Source organism: Cyprinodon tularosa, unplaced genomic scaffold (genome assembly GCF_016077235.1).
Source record: "Cyprinodon tularosa strain WSP-4 unplaced genomic scaffold, ASM1607723v1 ctg688, whole genome shotgun sequence".
NCBI classification, from domain to species: domain Eukaryota; kingdom Metazoa; phylum Chordata; class Actinopteri; order Cyprinodontiformes; family Cyprinodontidae; genus Cyprinodon; species Cyprinodon tularosa.
In genome coordinates, this window is record NW_024039438.1 from 50,287 (window position 1) to 73,431 (window position 23,145).

General features: G+C 43.1%; 1 protein-coding gene across 1 annotated transcript; it reads left to right on the forward strand.

Moving 5' to 3' along the window:
* The first annotated feature begins 16,311 nt into the window (after positions 1-16,311).
* On the forward strand, positions 16,312-22,340 carry LOC119771737. Its single transcript, XM_038267859.1, has 11 exons — positions 16,312-16,373; positions 16,482-16,547; positions 16,638-16,718; positions 19,453-19,724; positions 19,829-19,852; positions 21,123-21,332; positions 21,433-21,524; positions 21,645-21,749; positions 21,853-21,967; positions 22,056-22,137; positions 22,270-22,340. The coding sequence occupies exons 1-9, from the start codon at positions 16,312-16,314 to the stop codon at positions 21,955-21,957; spliced, it is 1,017 nt and encodes a 338-aa protein (XP_038123787.1). The 3' UTR covers positions 21,958-21,967; positions 22,056-22,137; positions 22,270-22,340.
* Positions 22,341-23,145: the final 805 nt, after the last annotated feature.

A 23,145-nucleotide genomic window follows, 5' to 3' on the forward strand; every position in this document is an offset into this window, starting at 1 on the left:
TTGTGAGGTCGCACACTGATGTTGGACGAGAAGGCCTGGCTCTCAGTCTCCGCTCTAATTCATCCCAAAGGTGTTCTATCGGGTTGAGGTCAGGACTCTGTGCAGGCCAGTCAAGTTCATCCACACCAGACTCTGTCATCCATGTCTTTATGGACCTTGCTTTGTGCACTGGTGCACAGTCATGTTGGAAGAGGAAGGGGCCAGCTCCAAACTGTTCCCACAAAGTTGGGAGCATGGAATTGTCCAAAATGTCTTGGTATGCTGAAGCATTCAGAGTTCCTTTCACTGGAACTAAGGGGCCAAGCCCAGCTCCTGAAAAACAACCCCACACCATAATCCCCCCTCCACCAAACTTTACACTTGGCACAATGCAGTCAGACAAGTACCGTTCTCCTGGCAACCGCCAAACCCAGACCCGTCCATCAGATTGCCAGATGGAGAAGCGCGATTCGTCACTCCAGAGAACGCGTCTCCACTGCTCTAGAGTCCAGTGGCGGCGTGCTTTACACCACCGCATCCGACGCTTTGCATTGCACTTGGTGATGTATGGCTTGGATGCAGCTGCTCGACCATGGAAACCCATTCCATGAAGCTCTCTGCGCACTGTTCTTGAGCTAATCTGAAGGCCACATGAAGTTTGGAGGTCTGTAGTGATTGACTCTGCAGAAAGTTGGCGACCTCTTCGCACTATGCGCGTCAGCTACCGCTGACCCCGCTCCGTCAGTTTACGTGGCCTACCACTTCGTGGCTGAGTTGCTGTCGTTCCCAAACACTTCCATTTTCTTATAATACAGCTGACAGTTGACTGTGGAATATTTAGGAGCGAGGAAATTTCACGACTGGATTTGTTGCACAGGTGGCATCCTATCACAGTTCCACGCTGGAATTCACTGAGCTCCTGAGAGCGACCCATTCTTTCACAAATGTTTGTAAAAACAGTCTGCATGCCTAGGTGCTTGAATTTATACACCTGTGGCCATGGAAGTGATTGGAACACCTGATTCCAATAATTTGGATGGGTGAGCAAATACTTTTGGCAATATAGTGTATATTGTTTAAATTTACAACTTCCATTCAAAATATAAGAGTTAACAAATAAAATATTCTGCTCCAATTAAACATATTTCCATTGAAAACCTCTTGACTAAAACTAATGAAATTCAATTACACTAAAATACTTTGTACAAAAAATATGGGAAATCATGGTTAAAACTATAATATAACCGAAGTTTATATTGATGGATTTGGAATGAGGTCAAATTAGCTTTTCAACTACTTTAGAATAATTGAAATGTTTTCAGACCAATTCACAATGAAAATCCATGAGGTAAATACAACATTATTTGCCAAATAATGTATTATTAAATCATTTAATCAGGAACCAATTACCTTTATTCTTAGCCTTTACATAGCCTTCTTTGATTGAGCTAGTTGCAAACATGAGGGTTTCATTAAATGACTTTTGTTCATGATTTGGTAATCGAAAGGCAAAGAGCATATGAGAAAACACATGTTGCAAACAGCTTGTTTTGCAGCTGTTTGGTTCTGAAATCTACCATCATGACCTGGCCTTGGTCAGTTAGGAGATCTGGACATCGGGCCTTTCCATGATGGCTTCTCCCTCTAATGTGAAACCCCAGGCAGCTTCATAGAAAGAGAAACAACTCCTGTGTGTTGTGCTGTTTCTGTCCTAAAACCTCAGGGGACCAAGGCACACCTCTGAATAGTGTCTTTGTTGGGATCTGGAGCTGTTCCACCTTTCTCCAGCAGAGTGTGCCGTGGATCCTCCTGAGCTGAGCCTCCAACACACCTGAGGTGCATCTCGTCATCAGAGGATCCTCCTGTATATAACCTGCCTTCAGACCTTGCCTCAACGCCGCAGTGTTGATCCAGTTTGGTTAGCACCTGAGCCTAGCATCACCTGAGAATCTTTGTTGCCTCTGATCTAGATTGGATCCTAATACCACCTTGTCTCTGCTTTCAGGAATCCTGTTTCTCTGTAAGCTCTGGATGAGCTTAACCTGCCGAGCCTGCCCTCTGAGCCAAACCTGAAGACTCTTCTCTGGATTCCCATGCAGCTCTGGACTAAGAGCTGGAAACCAAAAACCAAGGTCTGCCCTCAAGCTAGAAGTAAGACGCTGAAGCGGTTATTGGACTCTGCTGAACTAAACAGTCTCTGGACCCAACAGTTCCTCTCTCAAAGCCAAACCCGGGTTCCTCAAGGTATCCTTCAGAAACTCTCAAACTCAAACTCATCTGCTCCTAAGCTAACTGAACTGTCATCCTCACAGACTCCAGTGAACCTGCCCCCAGGCCTGAACCAGTTCCAGTGTTTATTCCATGTGCTTGTTTCAATAAACATTGTTAAACTTTTCATCAGACTCCGTTGTGTTCTGCATATTGGGCTTTTCTGAAACCCATCATGACAGAACACTGCGGCCAAACACAAGGCCCAGCAGACCACCTCCGTCGTCGGTTGGAGGAGCAAGACGCTCAAATCCAAGGACAAACTCAAACCCTCCGTGAGTTGCATAATATGGTCAATTACCATAACCAAATGCTTCAAAGCTATGCTAACTACATGAGCAGTGCTAACGCCACGTCGCAGCACAACCGTTTCCGGGTCCAGTTCCGCCTCCGAGGTCACCGGCAGTGACGTCACCACCTGAGTTCCGCCCTAGTCTTCCTGAAAAGTTTTCAGGTAATATGAGGGACTGTAAAGGATTTTTGTTTCAATGCCGTCTAATTTTTCAGAACTCTCCTGGCAGTTTCCCAACTGATCAAAAGAAAATAACTTTTATTCTGTCCAAATTGACCGGAAGAGCCCTTGAGTGGGCGGAGGCAAGGTTTGCCTCCGAAGACAGCCTCAGTTGTCAATTCTCTGATTTTGTTACTGAATTTTCACAAGTATTTAACCAAGAATCTGACCAAACAATTGACTCTCGTGCTCTTTTGAACCTTAGACAGGGAAATTCTTCTGTAGCGGATTTCTCCATCAACTTCCGGGTTAAAGCCGCTGCTTCCGTATGGAATCAATGTGCTCTAAAAAGTGCATATTTCAAGGCTTTAAACGAAAATATTAAAGATGAACTTGCAACCCTCGACGAACTAGCAACACTAGAGGAATTAATCCGCCTGACTATTAGGTTGGATAACAGAAGCGGTGCTAGAAACAGCTCAAAACCAGGGAATCAAGGTTTTTTTGAGTCAGCCCCTGCATCTAATAATGCAACAGTTTTTTCTGGTCCCACAGAACCCGTTTCCAAGCCGAGGTCTAAGACCCAGTCACTCTCTTTCCCAGTTCAGGCCTCTCATGCAGTGGAGACGGAAGCCGAACCCATGCAGGTTGGACATACGAGGCTAACTCCTGAGGAAAGGCTAAGACGTTTCAGGAGCAAGCTATGTATCTACTGTGGTGAGAATGGCCATTTCGTCGCTTCATGCCCAGCTAAATCAAAAGCCGGGGCCCTTCAGAGGTTCTGAGGAGTCTGACGGGCCATTTAAACTCTTAGAAATCTCCTCATCTGATGCTCCCAGCCACCTTGTTTTTCTCAGATCAGAATCTTACATTATCTGCCTTCATCGATTCAGGCTGTGAACGGAATTTGATAGACTCCAACCGGGTTCAGCAGCTACAAATAAAGACCATTCCTCTAACCCAGCCTCTTAGTGTCTCCGCTATTGATGGGAAGAGACTCCAGAAGGTTACCCACCAAACACAACCCCTCGAGCTGTTAATGTCAGGTAACCATTGTGAAACCTTAACATTTTTTGTTCTTCCCTCTGCATGTTCTCCTTTAGTGCTTGGGTTTGAGTGGCTGGAATGACATAATCCCCATATAAACTGGACTGATCGCCATATTGAATCTTGGTCGACCTCATGTCACGAAACGTGCCTCCGTTCGGCAGCTCCCGCTGTGAGGTCTCCTAGAGGCGGGGCGGAGATGGACTCTCCTGACCTTACTTCTGTCCCTTCCGAGTACCATGATCTGGCTCTTGTCTTCAGTAAGGTCAGTGCTACGTCCCTTCCACCTCACAGACCATATGACTGTGCGATCGAGCTATTACCAGGAGCTCCCCTACCCAGCAGTAGACTTTACAATATTTCCAAACCAAAACGTGAGACTATGGAGAAATACATTAAAGAGTCATTAGCTGCTGGAATAATCCGTCCCTCTTCTTCTCCGTTGGGTGCTGGTTTCTTTTTTGTTGGCAAAAAGGATGGTTCACTAAGAAATTGTATCGACTACAGAGGCCTGAACCAAATAACTGTTAAGAATAAGTACCCACTTCCTTTATTAGCATCAGCCTTCGAACCAGTGCAAGGGGCTACTGTCTTTACTAAGCTCGACTTAAGGAACGCCTATCACCTTCTCAGGATAAGAGATGGAGATGAATGGAAGACAGCCTTTAAGACTCCCTTGGGCCAGTTCGAGTATCTAGTCATGCCTTTTGGTCTCACTAACGCCCCTGCATGTTTTCAAGCCTTGGTCAACGATGTTCTCAGAGACTTTTTAAATGTGTTCGTATTCGTCTACATCGATGACATCCTGATTTATTCTAAAGATCTTTCTGAGCATAAGAAACATGTTCGCCTGGTCCTGCAAAGATTATTGGAAAACAAACTTTTTGTTAAAGCCGAAAAATGCGAGTTTCATCAGCCATCAGTCACCTTTTTAGGGTTTGTGCTCGAGGGCGGGCAGCTTAAGCCATCTGAAGAAAAGATAAAAGCAGTTTTGGAGTGGCCGGTACCTGAAAACCGTAAACAGCTGCAGAGATTCCTGGGTTTCGCCAATTTCTACCGACGATTTATCAGGAATTACAGTCAGACGGCTCTTCCTCTAACTTCTCTAACTTCAGTCAAAAAGACCTTCCAGTGGACCCCCGAGGCACAAGATGCATTTGATAAACTTAAGACTTTGTTTTCCAGAGCCCCTGTGTTAATCCAGCCCGATCCTACCAAGCAATTCATCCTCGAAGTGGACGCCTCTGACTCTGGTGTAGAAGCTGTATTATCCCAAAGACTCGATTCTGATCAAAGAGTTCACCCATGTGCTTTTTTTTCTCGTAGACTTTCCCCTGCAGAACAAAACTATGACGTTGGAGACCGTGAACTCTTGGCCATCAAACTGGCATTGGAAGAATGGAGACACTGGCTTGAGGGAGCTGAGCACCCGGTTCTTGTATGGACTGATCACAAGAACCTAGCCTACATCCAGTCTGCCAAACAAGCCAATCCTCGTCAGTCAAGGTGGTCTCTTTTCTTCTCTCGCTTCAACCTCATAATCTCTTACAGACCCTGATCCAAGAACATCAAACCCGATTCTCTCTCTCGTCTTTATTCCGTTGATCAATCCGAGACGCCTGAACCCGTTCTCCCCGCTTCCTGCACTGTTGGAGTGGTTACCTGGGAAATCACCAACCTCATAAACTCTGCCCTGGCTTCTGAACCTGACCCAGGTAACGGTCCTCCAAACAGAACTTATGTCCCTTCTTCTGTCAGATCTCGCCTGATACAATGGATGCATACAGCCAAGTTTTCCGCTCATCCGGGGGTGAGCAGAACCATCGCCTTAATTTCTAGACGTTTCTGGTGGCCTACCCTGCACAAGGATGTCAAAGAGTATGTTTTGGCTTGCTCTACCTGCGCCAGAAACAAAACCTCACATCAACCACCCTCAGGTCTGTTGCATCCTCTTCCTGTTCCCACTTGTCCCTGGTCTCACATCGCTATCGACTTCGTCACTGGTCTCCCCATCTCCCGAGGTATGTCTACAATATTTACCATCGTCGACCGATTTTCAAAGTCTTGCCATTTGATCCCCCTCAGGAAACTTCCCATGGCCTTCCAAACCGCCCAGCTCCTTGTTAAACATGTTTTTTGACTCCATGGAATCCCCCAGGAAATTCTTTCTGACCGCGGACCTCAGTTCATTTCTCAAGTCTGGAAGGCCTTCTGCGCAGCACTCAACTGTAAGTCTTCACTCACTTCTGGTTATCATCCACAGTCAAACGGTCAAACCGAAACAATGAACCAGCAGCTCAAGTCTACTCTCCGTTGTCTGACCTCCAATAACCCCACCGACTGGAGCCAATACCTCACATGGATTGAATATGCCCACAACTCTCTCAAGTCTGCTTCCACCGGCCAGTCACCATTCCAGGTTAGTCTCGGATATCCACCTCCTCTTTTTCCAGCAGATGAGAGAGAGATTTCGGTTCAGTCAGTCAACCATCACATCCGTCGATGTCAACGAATCTGGAGAGACACCATCGCTACACTCAACCGCTCCTCTGAAACTACCAAGCGCTTCGCTGACTCAAGGAGACGTCCTGCCCCAGAGTACACCGTTGGTCAGGAGGTATGGCTCTCCAATCGGGACATTCCCCTCAAGGGGATGTCTCGCAAGTTATCTCCTAGATTCATTGGTCCGTACAAGATTGCCCGGGTGATTAACCCTTCAGCCATACGCCTGCACCTTCCTTCGAGTCTTCGCATCCATCCCACGTTCCACGTCTCCCAGGTCAAACCAGTGGTCTCTAGCCCTTTGTGCCCTCCATCCGACTCCCCTCCACCCGCCCTGGAAGTCGATGGACATCCTGCCTTCACCGTCCGCCGGATCGTGGACTCCCGTCGGCGAGGTCGCGGCTGGCAGTACCTTGTCGATTGGGAGGGCTACGGTCCGGAGGATCGCCAATGGGTTCCTGGCTCCTACATCCTCGATCCGTCTCTGATCGAGGAGTATGAGCGCTCCCTCTCGTCGACGTCTTCTGGACCGCCAAGAGGCGGTCGTTGAGAGGGGGGTACTGTTGGGATCTGGAGCTGTACCACCTTTCTCCAGCAGAGTGCGCCGTGGATCCTCCTGAGCTGAGCCTCCAACACACCTGAGGTGCATCTCGTCATCAGAGGATCCTCCTGTATATAACCTGCCTTCAGACCTTGCCTCAACGCCGCAGTGTTGATCCAGTTTGGTTAGCACCTGAGCCTAGCATCACCTGAGAATCTTTGTTGCCTCTGATCTAGATTGGATCCTAATACCACCTTGTCTCTGCTTTCAGGAATCCTGTTTCTCTGTAAGCTCTGGATGAGCTTAACCTGCCGAGCCTGCCCTCTGAGCCAAACCTGAAGACTCTTCTCTGGATTCCCATGCAGCTCTGGACTAAGAGCTGGAAACCCAAAGCCAAGGTCTGCCCTCACGCTAGAAGTAAGACGCTGAAGCGGTTAAAGGACTCTGCTGAACTAAACAGTCTCTGGACCCAACAGTTCCTCTCTCAAAGCCAAAGCCGGATTCCTCAAGGAATCCTTCAGAAACTTTCAAACTCAAACTCATCTGCTCCTAAGCTAACTGAACTGTCATCCTCACAGACTCCAGTGAACCTGCCCCCAGGCCTGAACCAGTTCCAGTGTTTATTCCATGTGCTTGTTTCAATAAACATTGTTAAACTTTTCATCTGTCTCCGTGGTGTTCTGCATATTGGGCTTTTCTGAAACCCATCATGACAGTCTTAGAGTGAGGTGGGGGAGGGTTGCAGAAGCTTTGAGAGGAGAAAAGCCCTGTGAGGCAAAACTGCACTTGAACATGTTAAGATAAAACATGGACATTGGTCCTCAATGTCCAAAATTATCATCATGGTTTATGGCCCAAAACCCTGAATTGGGATTCACTCAGTGTGGGTAAAAGCAGAATCCTTTTTTACGTTCGATACTTTTTATCTCAATACATCCCTGAGACACATAATCTGTCAGAGAATGAGATCTCTACATAATGCAGTTTTTAACCTGTGCTGTCTTCAGTTACCAGCTCGGAGTCTCAGCGCACATCAGGGTTTTTTAAATAGAGCTCTCATCCAACTTGCTAAAGGCAACAAACTTGGTGGGATCATATCTGAGCCGGTAGAGATGTTTCTCAGTAAATTATTGAGACTAGATCACAACCCTGCTCTTATTAATGTACTTCAAAATAAAGTGTTTTTTATACTGAAATAGTCCTAGGTCATGGAACAATGAACTCTTGAGGTTTTTATTATTGTTTTTTTTACTTTACAGTCATTTGTGGTCAGACTATTTTTTATTTATTTATTTTTTTTAACAGTGTCCTGTCTGGCGATGTGGCAATAAGAATAATTTTCTTAAATCCAAAAAGAGCCGAAACAGGTTTTACTTTCACAAGTGGAGCAGTACGGCTATCGCCATAGTGTTCCGCTTGATTTATGCATATAAATAGCTTTATTATTATTCATGCAGGGACTATTTTAGATTATATGGACACTGCAATGTAGGTAGAACAGGAAAGGAAAAACTGAAAACAGGAGAAAGATTAAAAAGAAAGAGGAGATAAAAGGGAGATAATGATAAAACATCTTTAATCTGCTTCATCACCTGCAAAGAGATGTAAAAAGAACAGAACAACCAACTGAAATGGTACTAGATATACAATAAAGTAACACCTAGATACTATTGCTGAAGTAGTATTATTTAATCTGACATGTATACTATGGTAGCTGAGGATAAGAATATGGCCTTTCATTATGGAAGTGAATCTCTAAGTACCTGGAGCCAAGCACCTGTAGTTGATTGTGGTCAGACTATTTCACAGATTGTGGGCCAGGTTATCATTCAGATAATAAATACTGTTCCATAAAATCTAATCTTTTACATTATCCAACAGTAATGAAAGTATTCCTGTCATACAATGTTTATTGTAATGGTGAACTGGATATTTTGATTTAAAAAATGGGGGGAGATGCAAGTATTTTTTTAATTTAACTATTATATATAGGTCTAACATGTTTAGTAGATCTTCTGTGTTTGCTTTCCTCCACTTTCTCTTGCATCTCTTCTCTCCCTCTCCTAATAAAATACATGGATGCATGACATGAACAACTGAACAATTTGGGGTGAAACAATCCATCTAGATCAAAAACACATAGTTTTAAAATTATTATGAGCTTGGATATAAAACAATCAGATTTGTAGATTGAATTTATTTCTTTTTTGATGATATTTATAATATATAACAATAATCCTTTTAATTTATCAGCACTTTTAATGAAACTAATATACTTTAGTATATTAGTTTTATTAGTAATATACAGGAGTATGAAAGACTTCAGCAGCGCTGTGACCGTCTACTCACAGAGCCGATTCTGTGGATCATCAGATGTTTACTGTACTGTACGATTTTTTGCCCTTTTCGGGCTGATTCTCCAGTCGTGCGAGAACTTTTTTGATCAGGCCAACTTTCAGCCTAATTGTCCATCCTGCTTCATTCAGTATACAGGGGGTAACAAGGGGCGATTAGCCTCTTATGACTACCTCCCAATCATGAATCGTAAGGTCAGGAGAAAATGAAGCATGTCTGAAATTCACTTGGCCGCGGTGGGATGCTTGTTGAGAAATCCTGCTGTTGAAGTAGAGCTAGGAGCCATTCTACCAGAACTTCAAGCACTACGCATGTGCAAACAAGGGAGTTCTTTTTCTTCTTCTTCCAAATATACAAGCCTGACCAGCACCTCTCTGCACTGACTCGGAGGTGTGGTATTTAGCCGTACGCTGTGAGCAGGTAGATCGCATCAGAGCGTTGGTTCGCACTGTGTGAGAGCATGCATCGGAAGCTGTGAACTTTTAAACCCTGTGGTTTCATCATACAGTTTGAGTTGTAGCTGCATGCAGCAATTGTAAATATCGCACTGTGTATGCCTGGCTTAAAGTATCTCAGGAGTGACAGCTGTAACAGCCAATCACACAATAAAAGTCGGAGGGCCAATCAGCAGCTTCTGGGCGGTCTAAACTCAGTGAAGCCAGCTCCAGCCAGCTTTTACTGCGGTTTTCAGCTTGGTCCTAGTGCTGGACTATTGGTTGTGTACTGTAGCTGTGTACATTGATTTTGGAGAGTAAAAAGTGAAGGGGACCAAAAGAGACCTTTTTAAAAAGTGCAGGGGACATGTCCCTTGTGTCCCTCCACCAAATTATGGTAGGGGGACACTGGGAAAAGGTGGAGATAAAAACAACTAACAAGGGATCAACAGAACACTCACATTTATAACTAGGGGGTCATTGTCATGTGTTTACAGGGTTCCTACAGCATAAGGCAAGTTAAATTCATGACTTTTTAAGACTTTTTAATGCCACTTGAAATAGAAATTTAAGACCAAATTCACTAGCCTGGGTGCCATTCCGAACTTAGTCCCGCCCACAAGGTTTGAGGTCGGGAAGTTTGGTCTGGCATTGCTCAACAGTAGCGCGAGTATGCTCGCACAATATCTGGCGGGCCAGTCAAATTGTCAGGGCGGGCTTTATACGATGATTGACAGATGATCAACAGTAGCGTAATCAACCACGTGACCAAAGCGCGCTTGGGTGACAACAACAATGGCTGCAGCTGGAGAGTTTGGGTGAGTAGATTCTGCTATTAGGTCTGTTCTAGAAGATATCGACAGCAAATTAATTTTAAAAGAGGAACAGAGAAACGCGATCAAGGCTCATCTTCTTATTCTAGGCGTGCAACTGCACGCTTTGATTTTTGTTGACAACAATTGTGCCTCGCTTAACATACGTCACGCACTCCGTTGCTCTTATTGGTTGTAGGTCTATCCAATTGAGTGCAGAGGCATTTTTTTTTCCTGGTTCGTTTGAAACACGCCCCATAATCACAGCTCTATGGAGCAGTATCAGACTCATATTCTGACTAGAATTGAGTAGGACTACGTCAGGCTACAAATTCACAAGAAACACAAGAAAAACCCGCTTGCGACAACTTAACCCAAAGGTTTATTTTAACATAAACCACTGCACTAATGTTTCAAATTTTGAAAAGCTTCCCAAACAGGAAGAAAGCTAAAAACACACAAATGACAGATATATTTGAACAATTATTTAACTGAATTCACAAACTTTGTTTTAGCAGGGAACAAAACAAATCAGTTTTAAATCCACAACATAACCAGTGCTAAGTCTTTTTTGCAGCTATTTTTCTTTGTATGGTTTTCTTAGTATGTTTGATTTGGTGATAAGTGGAGGCGCTGCAGAGACAAGGGTGGAACTAAACTGAACAAAACTCTGTAACTCCATTTTGACGCTTTGTGTTTCGTGCTTCGCATGTGCGACTCCACTGCCTTAATTCCCATCGTTCTGAGCTTGAATGACTTCTTGCACTAAATCCACTGAGCCTCATGTATGTTCCCTGGTTTTAGCCATGGAGAAAACTCTTGGCTGGAGACAATTTTGGTTTCATTTACACTTGCTCATATTTTCCAGACAAAAAGTTAATGGAGCATCTCCCAAATGTCCCGGCTGCAACAACGCTTTTATTGGTTCCGCTATCGGAACGGAACCAATGATGGTGAGCCATTTTTTTTTTAAATAAAAAAAAAGGTCAATTTTAATGTTTTATTTAGATTACAAAAATAAATCATGATAAAAATAATTATGACATTTATGACATTTTAAAAATTAAGACCTACGAAAGACGGATTTAAGACATTTTAATACCGATTAAGGCCTTAGTTTCATTTTAAAGAATTCAGTGCCTTTTAAGACTTTTTAAGGACCCGCAGGAACCCTGGTTTATCACATAAAAGACTGACCCCCACCTCACCCAAACAAAATAAAGTTTATAAAGTGTAAGAAGGATTTGATTTTAGGGAAATCAAACAAAAGCAGCTCCACTGCAGAGCAGGTGCAGCAGCTTTGTGATAAAAGCACAGCTCATATTTCATTCTGTTTCCTGAAAACAAACAGCGATATGCTCCCTATGTGGCCCCTTTTTAATAGAATCTGGGTGACATCTAAATTGTACGTGTGCCAATGTTTGTGTGTGTGTCTCCTCACGTAGTTTTTTTTGTTTATGTCTTCCTGTGAATATCCCCATGACAAACGTTTGAGAGAAAAAAACAGCAGGTCGGTGCATCTGAGTGGCTCTCTGATGCCTCATCAACCCTCTCAGTGGAAATCAAAAGTTGTTTGTTGAACAAAGACCAAATTGTCTGCCCATAGGCTTATATTCAAATTACGCAAACAAGTCATATTTTCTGCTAACTGTGACAAATTGTATTTTAAATTAGTGCTTGGACAGCTTTTATGACACTTGATATGAAATACTATTATGCAGGTATCTGGTTGCAATGGTACCTCAATTAGATTCACCAATCAGTAGTTCCGTACTATAATGAGTTTTGTTTAATTTGGCAAATTAGTTTGAAGTATAAAGAGGCTGATAAAATCTGACCAGACAATATGACTATATCTGTAGACATTTGCATTTCACACATGGGGTGTGCAGGTGGACACAGTGGTTAGTGTGCATGACCCATTTATGGAGGCCTTAGTCCTCGACGCGGCTGACCTGGGTTCAAATCCGAACTGTGTTCCTTTCCTGTCAGAGCCAAAAAACTCTGCTTCATATTTTTCAAAGGATCCTTTGTTGAAGTGACTCAGTACATTTTATTTTAGTCACAATATTCAGCTTCCATCACTGAAGTTCATAGTCAAACTTTTTGCAGTCACATCAAACCTTTTTCGTTATATAGAGTAGCAGCCATTCAAAGTGGCGCTTCTCAGTCAAACAGCAGCCGAATGGCAGACAACTTCCCTCTGACTCCCAGCGAAATCCCCTCCAATTTCTAGCCACTGGAGCAGACATGTTCACACGTCATTTTTTGCAAGTCCAAGTCAAGTCTCAAGTCTGTTACAATAATTAATTAATCACACAATAAATTCTAATCACTCTATTACTTAAAAAAAGGTCAATAATTTTCATGCTTGCTTGTTCCTCCTTGTGTTTTCATCTCCGTCACTGAGACGGTATAGCTTAAATGTCACTATTATATCTATGGAATAATCATTATCTTGAACTAGTAAATGAAAAATGCAATTTAAAAAAGCACACACGCAAATTTTTTTTCCAGTTAAATTTTGCATCTTTATTTTTTTCTTTCAAAAACAACAATTTTCTTACAGTATTTACCTGACATTTGTGGTTACAACTTTTTCTAGTTTTAGCAGTAAATGTCTGCTCTTTTATTTTTAAGTGAAAATGAGGACTGTGGGAAAAAAAAACAATCACAACCCTGCCTTTTATTAATACATATGAGGTTAGCAACTACAAGAGATAAAGAAAAACCCTAAATAAATACCAGGACAATAACAATTCTTTCATAAAAGATACATTGTGGCAATAACTCTTTGTAACTTAATGCCCTGGAACAGACAGAACCGACTTGGCGGGCAGTATTTTCAATTCAATTCAGTTTATTTATTTAGAATTTCCATATATAAACAACTACAGGCAACAGAAAAATGTCCCGTAGTCCTCAGAGGGTTAACATCAGTTCAATTCAATTCAGTTTATTTCTATAGCTCCAAGTGAATTACCTAAGGGAAAACTAGAGGATAGGGGAATGGAGACAACTGAAAAACCACCAAACAGGAATAGTAAACTAATAAGTAATTAAAAACGTAATATAATTCTTAACTGTGAAAACAGAATAACAATTCCAAGCGGAACAGGAAAACCAAAGTGAAAAATAAACGAAACCAAAACTCCCTGAATGGCAGGTCATAACACTATTGTGCTTAAAGTCGTAGGGAAGTCATATTTAAATGTCAGATCATTCTGGCTTAAACATGTATATAAATGTACTCTTTATTAGATTATATTATCCCAAAAGTAAAAAAAAAATTCAATAAAAAAAAAAAAAATGTCTTAAAATCTGTGGGTTACTTTCTGGTATCTTCAGCAGGCCAGTTAGTTATACGTCAGCCTGAACACCTAAATTTGGCCAATCATAGATCAACGGTGATCTGCCAATCAAATGTTTTCGGTGATATCATCTTGATTCATATGTTGCAGCTAATATATGCAATGGTTGAAATCAGAATCCTTTCCTTTCCCATTGAGTTCCGTCCCAGTGTTCACGGGGATGGACGTCTGTGTCTTCAGCAGGCGTAGAGCTAACAGAACTGGCAGAGTTGCGAGGCAAGGGCTCAAACATGTACGGCTGGAAGCCTTCTACACCAAACCAAGCTTCTGCCGCCCTGGCGTCCTCTTCCACAACATCTTCGTCCCCGCTTTCCTCCTCTAAATAAAAAATGGATGACGGAGGAGACTTATCCACGACCTCCGACACTAACCTCTCCTCCTCTTGCATGTTTCCTCTGTCCATAGCGTTCCTTGACAGTGTCGTTTCAGTCACCAATTTAGTGCTACTTGGTCCCAATGGAATTTCCTATTGGGAACCTAATAACACTAATTTGCTAACTGGTTAGCAATTAATTTTGCAGGTGGACTCACTCATTACAAACATATTAAAATTACTTTTAAAAACTACTTTTTACCCACTGATCACAGTAAATATAGCTGCCATTGTTACAAGCTAAGAAATGATAGGGTAGCTATGCCCAACGCATCAGAACCCCTTTTTCCACCATGTAGCCAGAGCAGTCAGCAGTCACAACCAATAGCATAACGACACAACAACATTATCTGTGTGGACCCCATATGAAGTACACCCGGTACCACCTGCCGTAGACAACCGACCCGAAATGTGCCTGATATCTACACATTTCATAATACTTCACCTTCACTAGTCATGGATATGCTTTAGTATATTCTGCTGTAAAGTAAGTATTTTTGGGCTACCTTGAATTTCACAGCCCCCCTCCTCACCCACGCTCTCTCCATTCATCTCCTGGTCGCAATCTTCACTCACTGAAGCAACAACATCGTCCACCATTCGCTCTTTGGTTCTTTGAAAGAACGTGTTTATTTTGGGACGTTTTTTCCGTTCCTCCAGCAGCCCTTCTTTCCTTTTTCTTTTCTGGAGTCTGCTTAAGTACCTCTATTTGGTATACATCGTCGCTAACACATTGTCGTAATGGTTATGCTTTTAATCTACGCTCTGGATACTCATATACATCGTTCTTTTCAGATCTTTATTGGGGTTTGAAACATTTTATACAAGTTTATTTTTTACCAACTGTCCAATAATACACAGTTATTAACATAGTAATTAAAAGTCCCACTGTCTGCTTTGCTATTGGTGTCATGTTTAAATGACTCACCATCATGTTGAAATCTGCCATGTGTTGGGGTATAAATAAGGTCAGGTCAGGCAACCTAGTGTCAGGTGGGTTTAAGAGGAATTTTTCGCACCATTACATTTCCAAAGAGACCCCCTAGTGTACAATTGTGTAGGGTGTCAACCAGGTGTTAGTAACGGGCCCTTAAGAGGTCGGGGCCCCTTAACAACAGCGGCCTCAGCTTACCGATAGTTGCACCGTTGGTCAGAACTTAAAGGCACACTATGCAACATTTTTCAGTTAATTAATGTGTTCCATAACGTTTTGGATGATTAAATGAGTCATTTCAGGTTGAACAAAGGTATTCTCGGCCGCCCTGGTGGTCTGTGGGGGAAATACCGCACTTGCAATTGCAGGAGCACCGACCCGCACCCACAGGCTCAGAAGTCTCGCGAGAGTCAGTCTTGCTTTACGGCGAGAACTGCTTCACGCCCCCAGTTAAAAGCATGCTTGTTGCTAGCACAGTGGCGATATTTGTGCAGTTATAATGCCGGAACCAGCGAGGAAACAGCGAAAGCCCATATCGGAGCAGGCAAGAAAGAGGAAAAGGGCTCTGGACAGAGAGAGGGGTCATACACGGGTGAACCTCGGGCAAGCTTTTGCCGAATGGCGAGAGCTAAAAGAAAAAGAGGGCTGTAAGAGTGACGCCGACCTCGCGTTTCTGTTGATGCGATTGTAAGTAACTTTGGAATGGTTTCTCTCTCTCTGTGTGCATGTTCATACTTTCACTGTGTTAGTCATTATTTGTACTGCCTTTTTTTCAACTTTTGTATGATCGTGGTCTGTTGCTGAGTAGCTAAGTAGCTAGCAGGATGTTTAGAAAGTTAGCTAGCATGCTGCCTAAACTTTGTTGTTGTGGTAGGTGATAACTGCATCGCTTGCTATTTGGCAAACTTGCTTCATATGTGAAGTATCTCAAGACTGTATTTACTTTACTAAATTCCTTATTTTGCGCAGAGTGGGTTTGAATCGCGTTTTGCAATGAGCTGCATAAATCTGAAACCAGTACAAAATGTTAGCCATAAACCTCACGAGGCTAGTAACGTCATGTATAAACTAGCGTTTACTGACGATCCTAGAAGCGTTTTTTGTCTGACTGTGATTTATTGTCAACCACAGAATGCATGGTCCCTCTTCCTTTATCTAAATGAGTCCCCGACCAAAAAAGTGTCATTGTTTGTATTATGACTTTGTATATGAACATTTATTTCTCTTTGTTGAAGTTATAAGCGATGGCTAGTCACATCAACGCCAAGCAAGGCACACCCTCGACCTCCAGAGCCACCAGTGTCCAGTATAACTGAGGAATCGAATCGTGATCTGTAGGTTTTCTATCCATTGTTTTATTATTTGTGCATTTTAGTTATTTGTACCAGTTCTTATGGGCTGTTTGATTCCTCAGCATTGTTGCTGAACCGGGTGTCCAGCCACTGTCTGCAGGGGGAGAAGTAGGAGATTTGGAATCAAGGTAGGCTACAGTTCACTGCTATGAGTCTGTGATTGTCTATGTAGAACTTTTTAGGTGACCAGTGATTTATCTTATTTATCCTGACTGCAGCATGCACTCTCTGAGCATTGCTGAAGAACACCGCCCAGACTCTCCAGACAAAGAAGATACCAATGACCTGCGTAACACTGTGTAAGTGTTGTTTAGTAGTGTTTTCATTTTCTGTCAGCGTCTTTTCTCCCATCTAAAATAATTTTCATGTGGTTCCTGAACAGCATTGAGATGGATGACCTTTGGGCCGATCCAAGTGAAATGGGATTGGAAGATGGAGACAGCTCAGATGAGGATTTTGTCCCTTCTCTTCACCTACTGTATATTTGTATTGTGAATTTATTATTTTCTGGGTGAATTTATCAATATATCGTATTTTTACGACTATAAGGCGCACATACACGTATTTTTTTCCCCTCAAAATGTGCGGTGCGCCCTTTGGTGCGGTGCGCCCTATGTGTGTTGTTACTGCGACTTTTGAGACCACCTCATTGAGGAGATGATGAAAGAGTGGCTGAATCTAAGGAGACCAGGTGGTTTTTTCCACTCATCACTATGAGTGATGAGTGACTCCATGCGTGCCCATCTCACAGCTGATGTGAAAAACATGGTGAAACAAATTAACACTTTGCTTGCTGTTATTTAACTGCTCAACATCGGTGTGAACCGGACGCAGCAGGCGCAGCAGGCGCAGCAGGCGCAGCGAGTTTACATGCAAAGTCAATGGTTGACGCGCGTATAGGTGCAGCAAAAGGTCCCGCAGCGCATTTTGAGCTGCAGGTGCAGCGCGTCGGGAGCGTTTAAGCATCTGACGCACCGCCAACGCGCTGCTGCAGCTCGAGATGGAAAAATTGAAGTTTTGCTGCTGGAAGCACCGCATCAACCAATCAGAGAAGCTGATCTGGGATCTGACAGCGAGACAGACACATCGCTCTGATGACATATGATATTAACGCAAATGAAAAGGGCTGGATGGATGGGGAGATGATGAAAGCGTGGCTGAGGCAGGTGTATGTGAGGAGACCAGGTGTTTTTTTCCACGCATCACCATCGCTAAATCTGTGACTCCATGCGTGCCCATTTCACAGCCGATGTGAAAAACATGGTGAAACAAATAAACGCTGTGCTCGCCGTTATCCCGGGGGTCTGACAAAGGAACTTCAACCGCTCGACATCGGTGTGAACCGGCCGTTCAAAGTAAGGCTTCGAGCGGCGTGGGAGCGATGGATGACAGACGGAGACCACAGTTTCAGGATAAGTGGAAGGCAGCGCCGGGCAAGTTACGCCACCGTTTGCGGATGGATTGTTGATGCTTGGACTAACGTGTCTGCTGGCTCTGTTGTTCAAGCTTTCGCAAAAGCCGGCATTATTTCTGAGGAGCCGCCCGGCACGGAAAGTGACTCTGACAGCGAAGAAGGGGAAATTGGCATGTCTGATTTAGCGCAGCTGTTTTATTCAGAAACAGAGGATGATGACTTTGATGGGTTCGATTAATACTTTGTAATAAATACTTGAATAAACCACAAACATACTCAGTTTTGCTCCCGCTCTATTTTTCTACCTGAAAACTTAATTCAACAGCAGCCTCTGGCCGGGTCTCCTCTGGTTTCACCGCGGCGGCTGGCAGGCGTTTTTTCATCTAAATAATCTACATCTTGCAGCTGTATTTGCTGTGATCAGTGGGAATAAAGTAGTTTTAATATGTTTTTAAGTGAGAAAGTCCAACTGAAAACTTCATAATTGCAGTCAGTTCATCCAGGTTATTATCCTGCCTAATATTTCTGTCGGAGGCGCTCAGACCCCCACATACCAGCGGTGCACCGACATTCGAAATCCCTTCATCAGCAGCCTCTAGGCCGGGTAGCCTCCGGGTTCACTGCGGCAGCTGGCAGGTGTTTTTCATCTAAATAATTTAAACTGCAGGCACCAGGATACCGGTAATAAAAGCGAACATATTCCGTCGGCAGGTTTCAGGATTTTAAGTTAATTTAGGAGCGATCACAGCGCTCGGTCATCAGCAATGTGTCTGTCGGCCAGCTTCCAGGTTTGATTAATACTTTGTAATAAATACATGAATAAAGCACAGTCATACTCAGTTTTGCTCCCGCTGTATTTTTCAATTCGCAGTAGAGGTATTTAAACGTAGTAGAGGACATGTACCTGTATATAAAAAAAGCGCCCTATAGTCCGGTGCGCCTTATGAGTGTTAAATACAGAAATGGCACACATAACTGAGACTGCGCCTTTTAGTACGGTGCGCCTTGTGGTCGTGAAAATACGGTACTAGGGCATTTGTCAAACACAACAAATTGACCAATATTTACTTATTATTATTCTTTCTTCAGAATGGTTGGGGCTGAAACAAATGAGCTGGCTAATATAAGTGTGGATGAATTAGTGTATGACTTCGACACACCGGATCCTCCTGGCCAAGACTGAATTCACCACAGACCCACACAGAGTATCTTCTGAAGATGACCTGGTTGGCAAAACTGCAAACATTACCTTCAATGAGAATCTTCTGACTCTGGCCAGGCACTTGAGACTGCCACAGCAAAAGTGCAGTTATGTTGACAGAGTGCTTGGGGTAGCATGCCCGGGTACCCCACCATTTCAAGTGACTTTGAAACCTCGGGGGACTGGAGTAATTTTGGAATTTGTAAGTTAGATGACACTTCACCCCACACACTTCTTTTGAGTCCCTAGCCCCATTTCACATATGGGGACATGATAGCCAGTAAATGTATGAAGACTCTTAGAAGTCTGCTGGTAGAAAAGTTATGTACTTGTGTGAATTTGCATGTGTTGATTTTGTAAATGTATATTTTTTATTTTTAGATGTGGTGCTACTTTCTTTACAGTTATGCCCCTTCAGACACTCCTTGTGGAAGTGGCATTCTCAGCCGACCCTGAGGTTTGGTATGCAGGGTGGTGACTTCATGCTGTCTGCCAACATTCTCCTGTCTGGCAACAACTACAGGAAAGTAGCCTTGCTGTTCAAGTTTATGGCAATGGGGATGGTCTCAGTGTCAACTTTCTTCAGGATACAAGATGCCTACTGCATCGAGCCAGTGCAGGAGTACTGGGACAAAACCAGGGCAGAAGTCTTGGAAAGTCTTCGACAAAAGGACCGCGTTGTTGTCCTAGGTGAGGCCAACTTCTATTACACATACAATTCTGTCACCGGTTTTGATGGAAGGATTTACTCTGGAATCTGAGTATCTAATACCTGTAATGTTTGTTTTCAACAGGTGATGGCAGAATGGACTCCCCTGGTAAGTTCAAGTGACTTTTGTTGTTCGTCATGTTATGTTGTCTTATGGCCTGTATTTAGATTCATAAGTAGTGATGGGTCGATGAGGCATCATGAAGCCTTTTGACACATTGCCAAACTGTATTGATATTGTGCCAATACTGTGTCACTGAATACTGACACCTGGTGGACGTTAAAAATCACTACAGGCAACCTGGTTGTCAGAGTTTACTGACACTGATTTGATGACCAAGTATGCACAATACAATTTAAATCATTGTATGTTGCATTGTATTTTATATTTTCAATTTAGTTAAACATGTATTTGATTTTTTTTTTATATAGTCAATAAATAAAGTGAACTTGTATCATAATATAATAACCTCTAAGTAAACATGTTGTGTAGGAGGATGCTTGTGGACTGGCTTTTTTTTATTTATTTTTTTTACAAATTATTTGATGCCATGTCCTTTCAATCTGTTCTGAAACCGGAAATGCTGAGTATGACAAAGGGAGGAAGAACTACTCAGAGTAGCAGCTTTCTACTAAGGGTAGATCAGCTTTTTTTTCAGAAACAACGCTCAGAACAAAGATGCACAACGCAACCTGCCCAACCCATCCATCAGTGGTGCGTTCCGATCAGCACCTGGCGCTCACAGAGCGAGACTGTGGTACACCATCACACCAGATTTGCGAAATAGTTAAAAATTAACCATTATTAACCGTCATTTTTTTACAGTTCAGCTTTGATTTTATTTACTGCGCAGCATAGCTTTGGTGTGCGCGCTGCTGTGCGCGAATGCACAAGTGTACAGCTTAGAGGGAATAGAAACAGATTGGTGCATCAGTCAGTTCGAAACAGTTCCTGTATCGGTCACGTAACGTTCCCTTGTCGATACGTGCATCGACACCGGTTTTGCTGTATGAGCTCGACACATGCGCCGACGCATCGGTGTTGCCGGATCCATCACTAATAATAAGGATTGCCTACTATGTCTAATTTGTGAAGCTGTCTGAAGTAAACCCTCTTGTAGGAATGGTGTGCATCTCACTGTTAGTAACAGTTATTTGAGGTTCTGAAACTACTCAATTAGCATCACATTAGACCTTGTTCTGTGCACAGACCATGCAGTTCATCTCTCAATGTCTAGCCATTGTGTCCTGACCGACCAGTAGGCTGGACCACCCTTTTTCTGATGCTATTCATTTGTGTAGTTGCAAACATGCTTGACATGTGCAAACTGTTTTTAAAAATGCACACATGTATGCTGACATCAGTGCTGTTGTTGCAGGTCATTGTGCACAGTTTTGCACATACACCACCATAGAGCAAGACTCCAGAGACATTGTCCACATCGTCTCTGTTGATAAGCGAGAAACCAACAGGAACTCGGTCATCATGGAGAAGGAGTGCTTTATTCGTACAATGGAAGCTCTCCTTCCAGAGCTTGCTATCAAAGAAGTTGTCACTGATGCCCACCCACAGAGCAGTGCATTGTTGAGTGAGTTGTTTTTCCTGTATTATTTGAAGTCGGTTGAAATTGTATGTAGGTTTTTGGGTTGTGATGTAGTTCAACATTTTTTTTTTTTTTTCTTTTACAGATCCAGAGCGTGGTAAATACAAAGCATGGGGGATTCAACACTCACTGGATATATGGCATGCAGCTAAAAGTCTAAGCAAGAAGCTTCGACGGGTACAGTATGATTCACACTATTTGTACCTTTTGTAATAGACACATCTTGTCCACTTAATATTAGGTTGGGATAGTTTGGCGCTGAATATTGATGATTTATGTGTTACTCTTGTGTGCCAGGTTGGGACTGTAAAAAATCAAACAATTATTCAAGCCTGGATCAAGGACATTGTTAATCACTTTTGGTACTGCAGTAAGCATGCTGTAACTGAGGAGCAGTTCAAGGTATGTCAAGTGAAAATGTATATATTTTGACCAGGTCTCCTCCTTACGCTGGCAGACATTGCTTGTCTCTGTATGCACTGTATGTAATTTTCCTTTTTTGCAGATGATGTGGGTTGGCGTGCTGCACCACGTACGGGACGAGCACTCTTGGGCAACTGGGTGCTGTCAGCACGAGCCACTGGAGGAAGGCAGCCAGGAGAAGCCATGAATCAAACAAGGTATTTTCAGTAAATGAATGCAGAAGTTGAACTCCCTGTCCAAATCTGTGTGTATGTGTATATGTGAATTGTAAGGTTATCATTACAGGTTCTGCCGCTCACAAGGCATTGGCTGGAGTTGTGCTCGACAAGCGATGGTTGGGCCTGGTGAAAAAGTTCTTGAACTTCAGGTATGCATCTAGTCATTCATTGCATAGAACAAGTTGTTGCTATTATTCCATCGTAGTCTGTAATTTGGGTATGTTTAGTCATTTCATGTTAGTGTGTTATTCTCATCACCCATTCCTGTCCCACCTTTATAGGACCACATCTGATTTGGAGTCCTTCCAAAATCACCTCCTCATGTACTCATCAAAGCGGCACGCCTACACACCTAGGGTTGGGAATTGAAAAGATTTTCACGATTCCGATTCCCTTTTCGATTCTATGAAATGATTCGATTCTTTATCGATTCTTTTTTCGATTCCAATTTGGGGGAAAAAGGAGAACAAACAGTTTGATTATCAGCATCAACTTTGTTTACTTAACTATTGCACAATCTTACAAACTCAACAAGATCAAGATGTCCACAGGAAATGTGAAACTGGAGTAACATCTGTGTTTAAATGAAAAATAAATATACAAGAACAAACTTAATAACCAACAATGTCTAATAACAAATGATGGGATAATAACCTATTTTAAATAACAAAAAATACTAATTATAAAAGAGTAGTAGGGAAAATTAACAGTTATTTTGCAGAAAGATGAGCATATCTGCTTTTTCTGGAAGGATACAGGATCTTTCAGGGCTTATGGTGTCTCCAGCCGTGGAGAACACCCTCTCAGATGGGGTGGAGGAAGCCTGCACACAGAGGTAGTTTTCAGCCAGTCAGATAGCAAGGGCAGCGTATCTTGCTTGTTCCACCACCACAGTGTGGCGCTATCCCTGCAGGGGATTGAGGGCAAGCTTTTATAGAGCTGGATTTCCTGATCTACCCTCTGGGCTAAGGAAAGACGGGGCTTTGATTCACAAAGTGACCGCAGCTCGTCGTCTTCCTCCTCGAATAGTTCTTCCAACTTGCGTAACTTGCGTAACTTGCGTAGCTTACGTAACTTACGTAAAAAACGTGACGTAAGTCGTGCTCCCCAGAGCCGGCGCTCTAGGCTCTGGTGCTGCGGGAATCGAAAAAAGAATC

Bases quoted from the DNA above. Each gene is read 5' to 3' on its own strand.
- LOC119771737 (XM_038267859.1), top strand. From the start codon at position 16,312: ATGGCTAGTCACATCAACGCCAAGCAAGGCACACCCTCGACCTCCAGA. The intron at 16,374-16,481 runs GTATAACTGAGG...TTGATTCCTCAG, and splicing joins TCCAGAGCCACCAGTGTCCA to CATTGTTGCTGAACCGGGTG. The intron at 21,333-21,432 runs GTGAGTTGTTTT...TTTCTTTTACAG, and splicing joins ACAGAGCAGTGCATTGTTGA to ATCCAGAGCGTGGTAAATAC.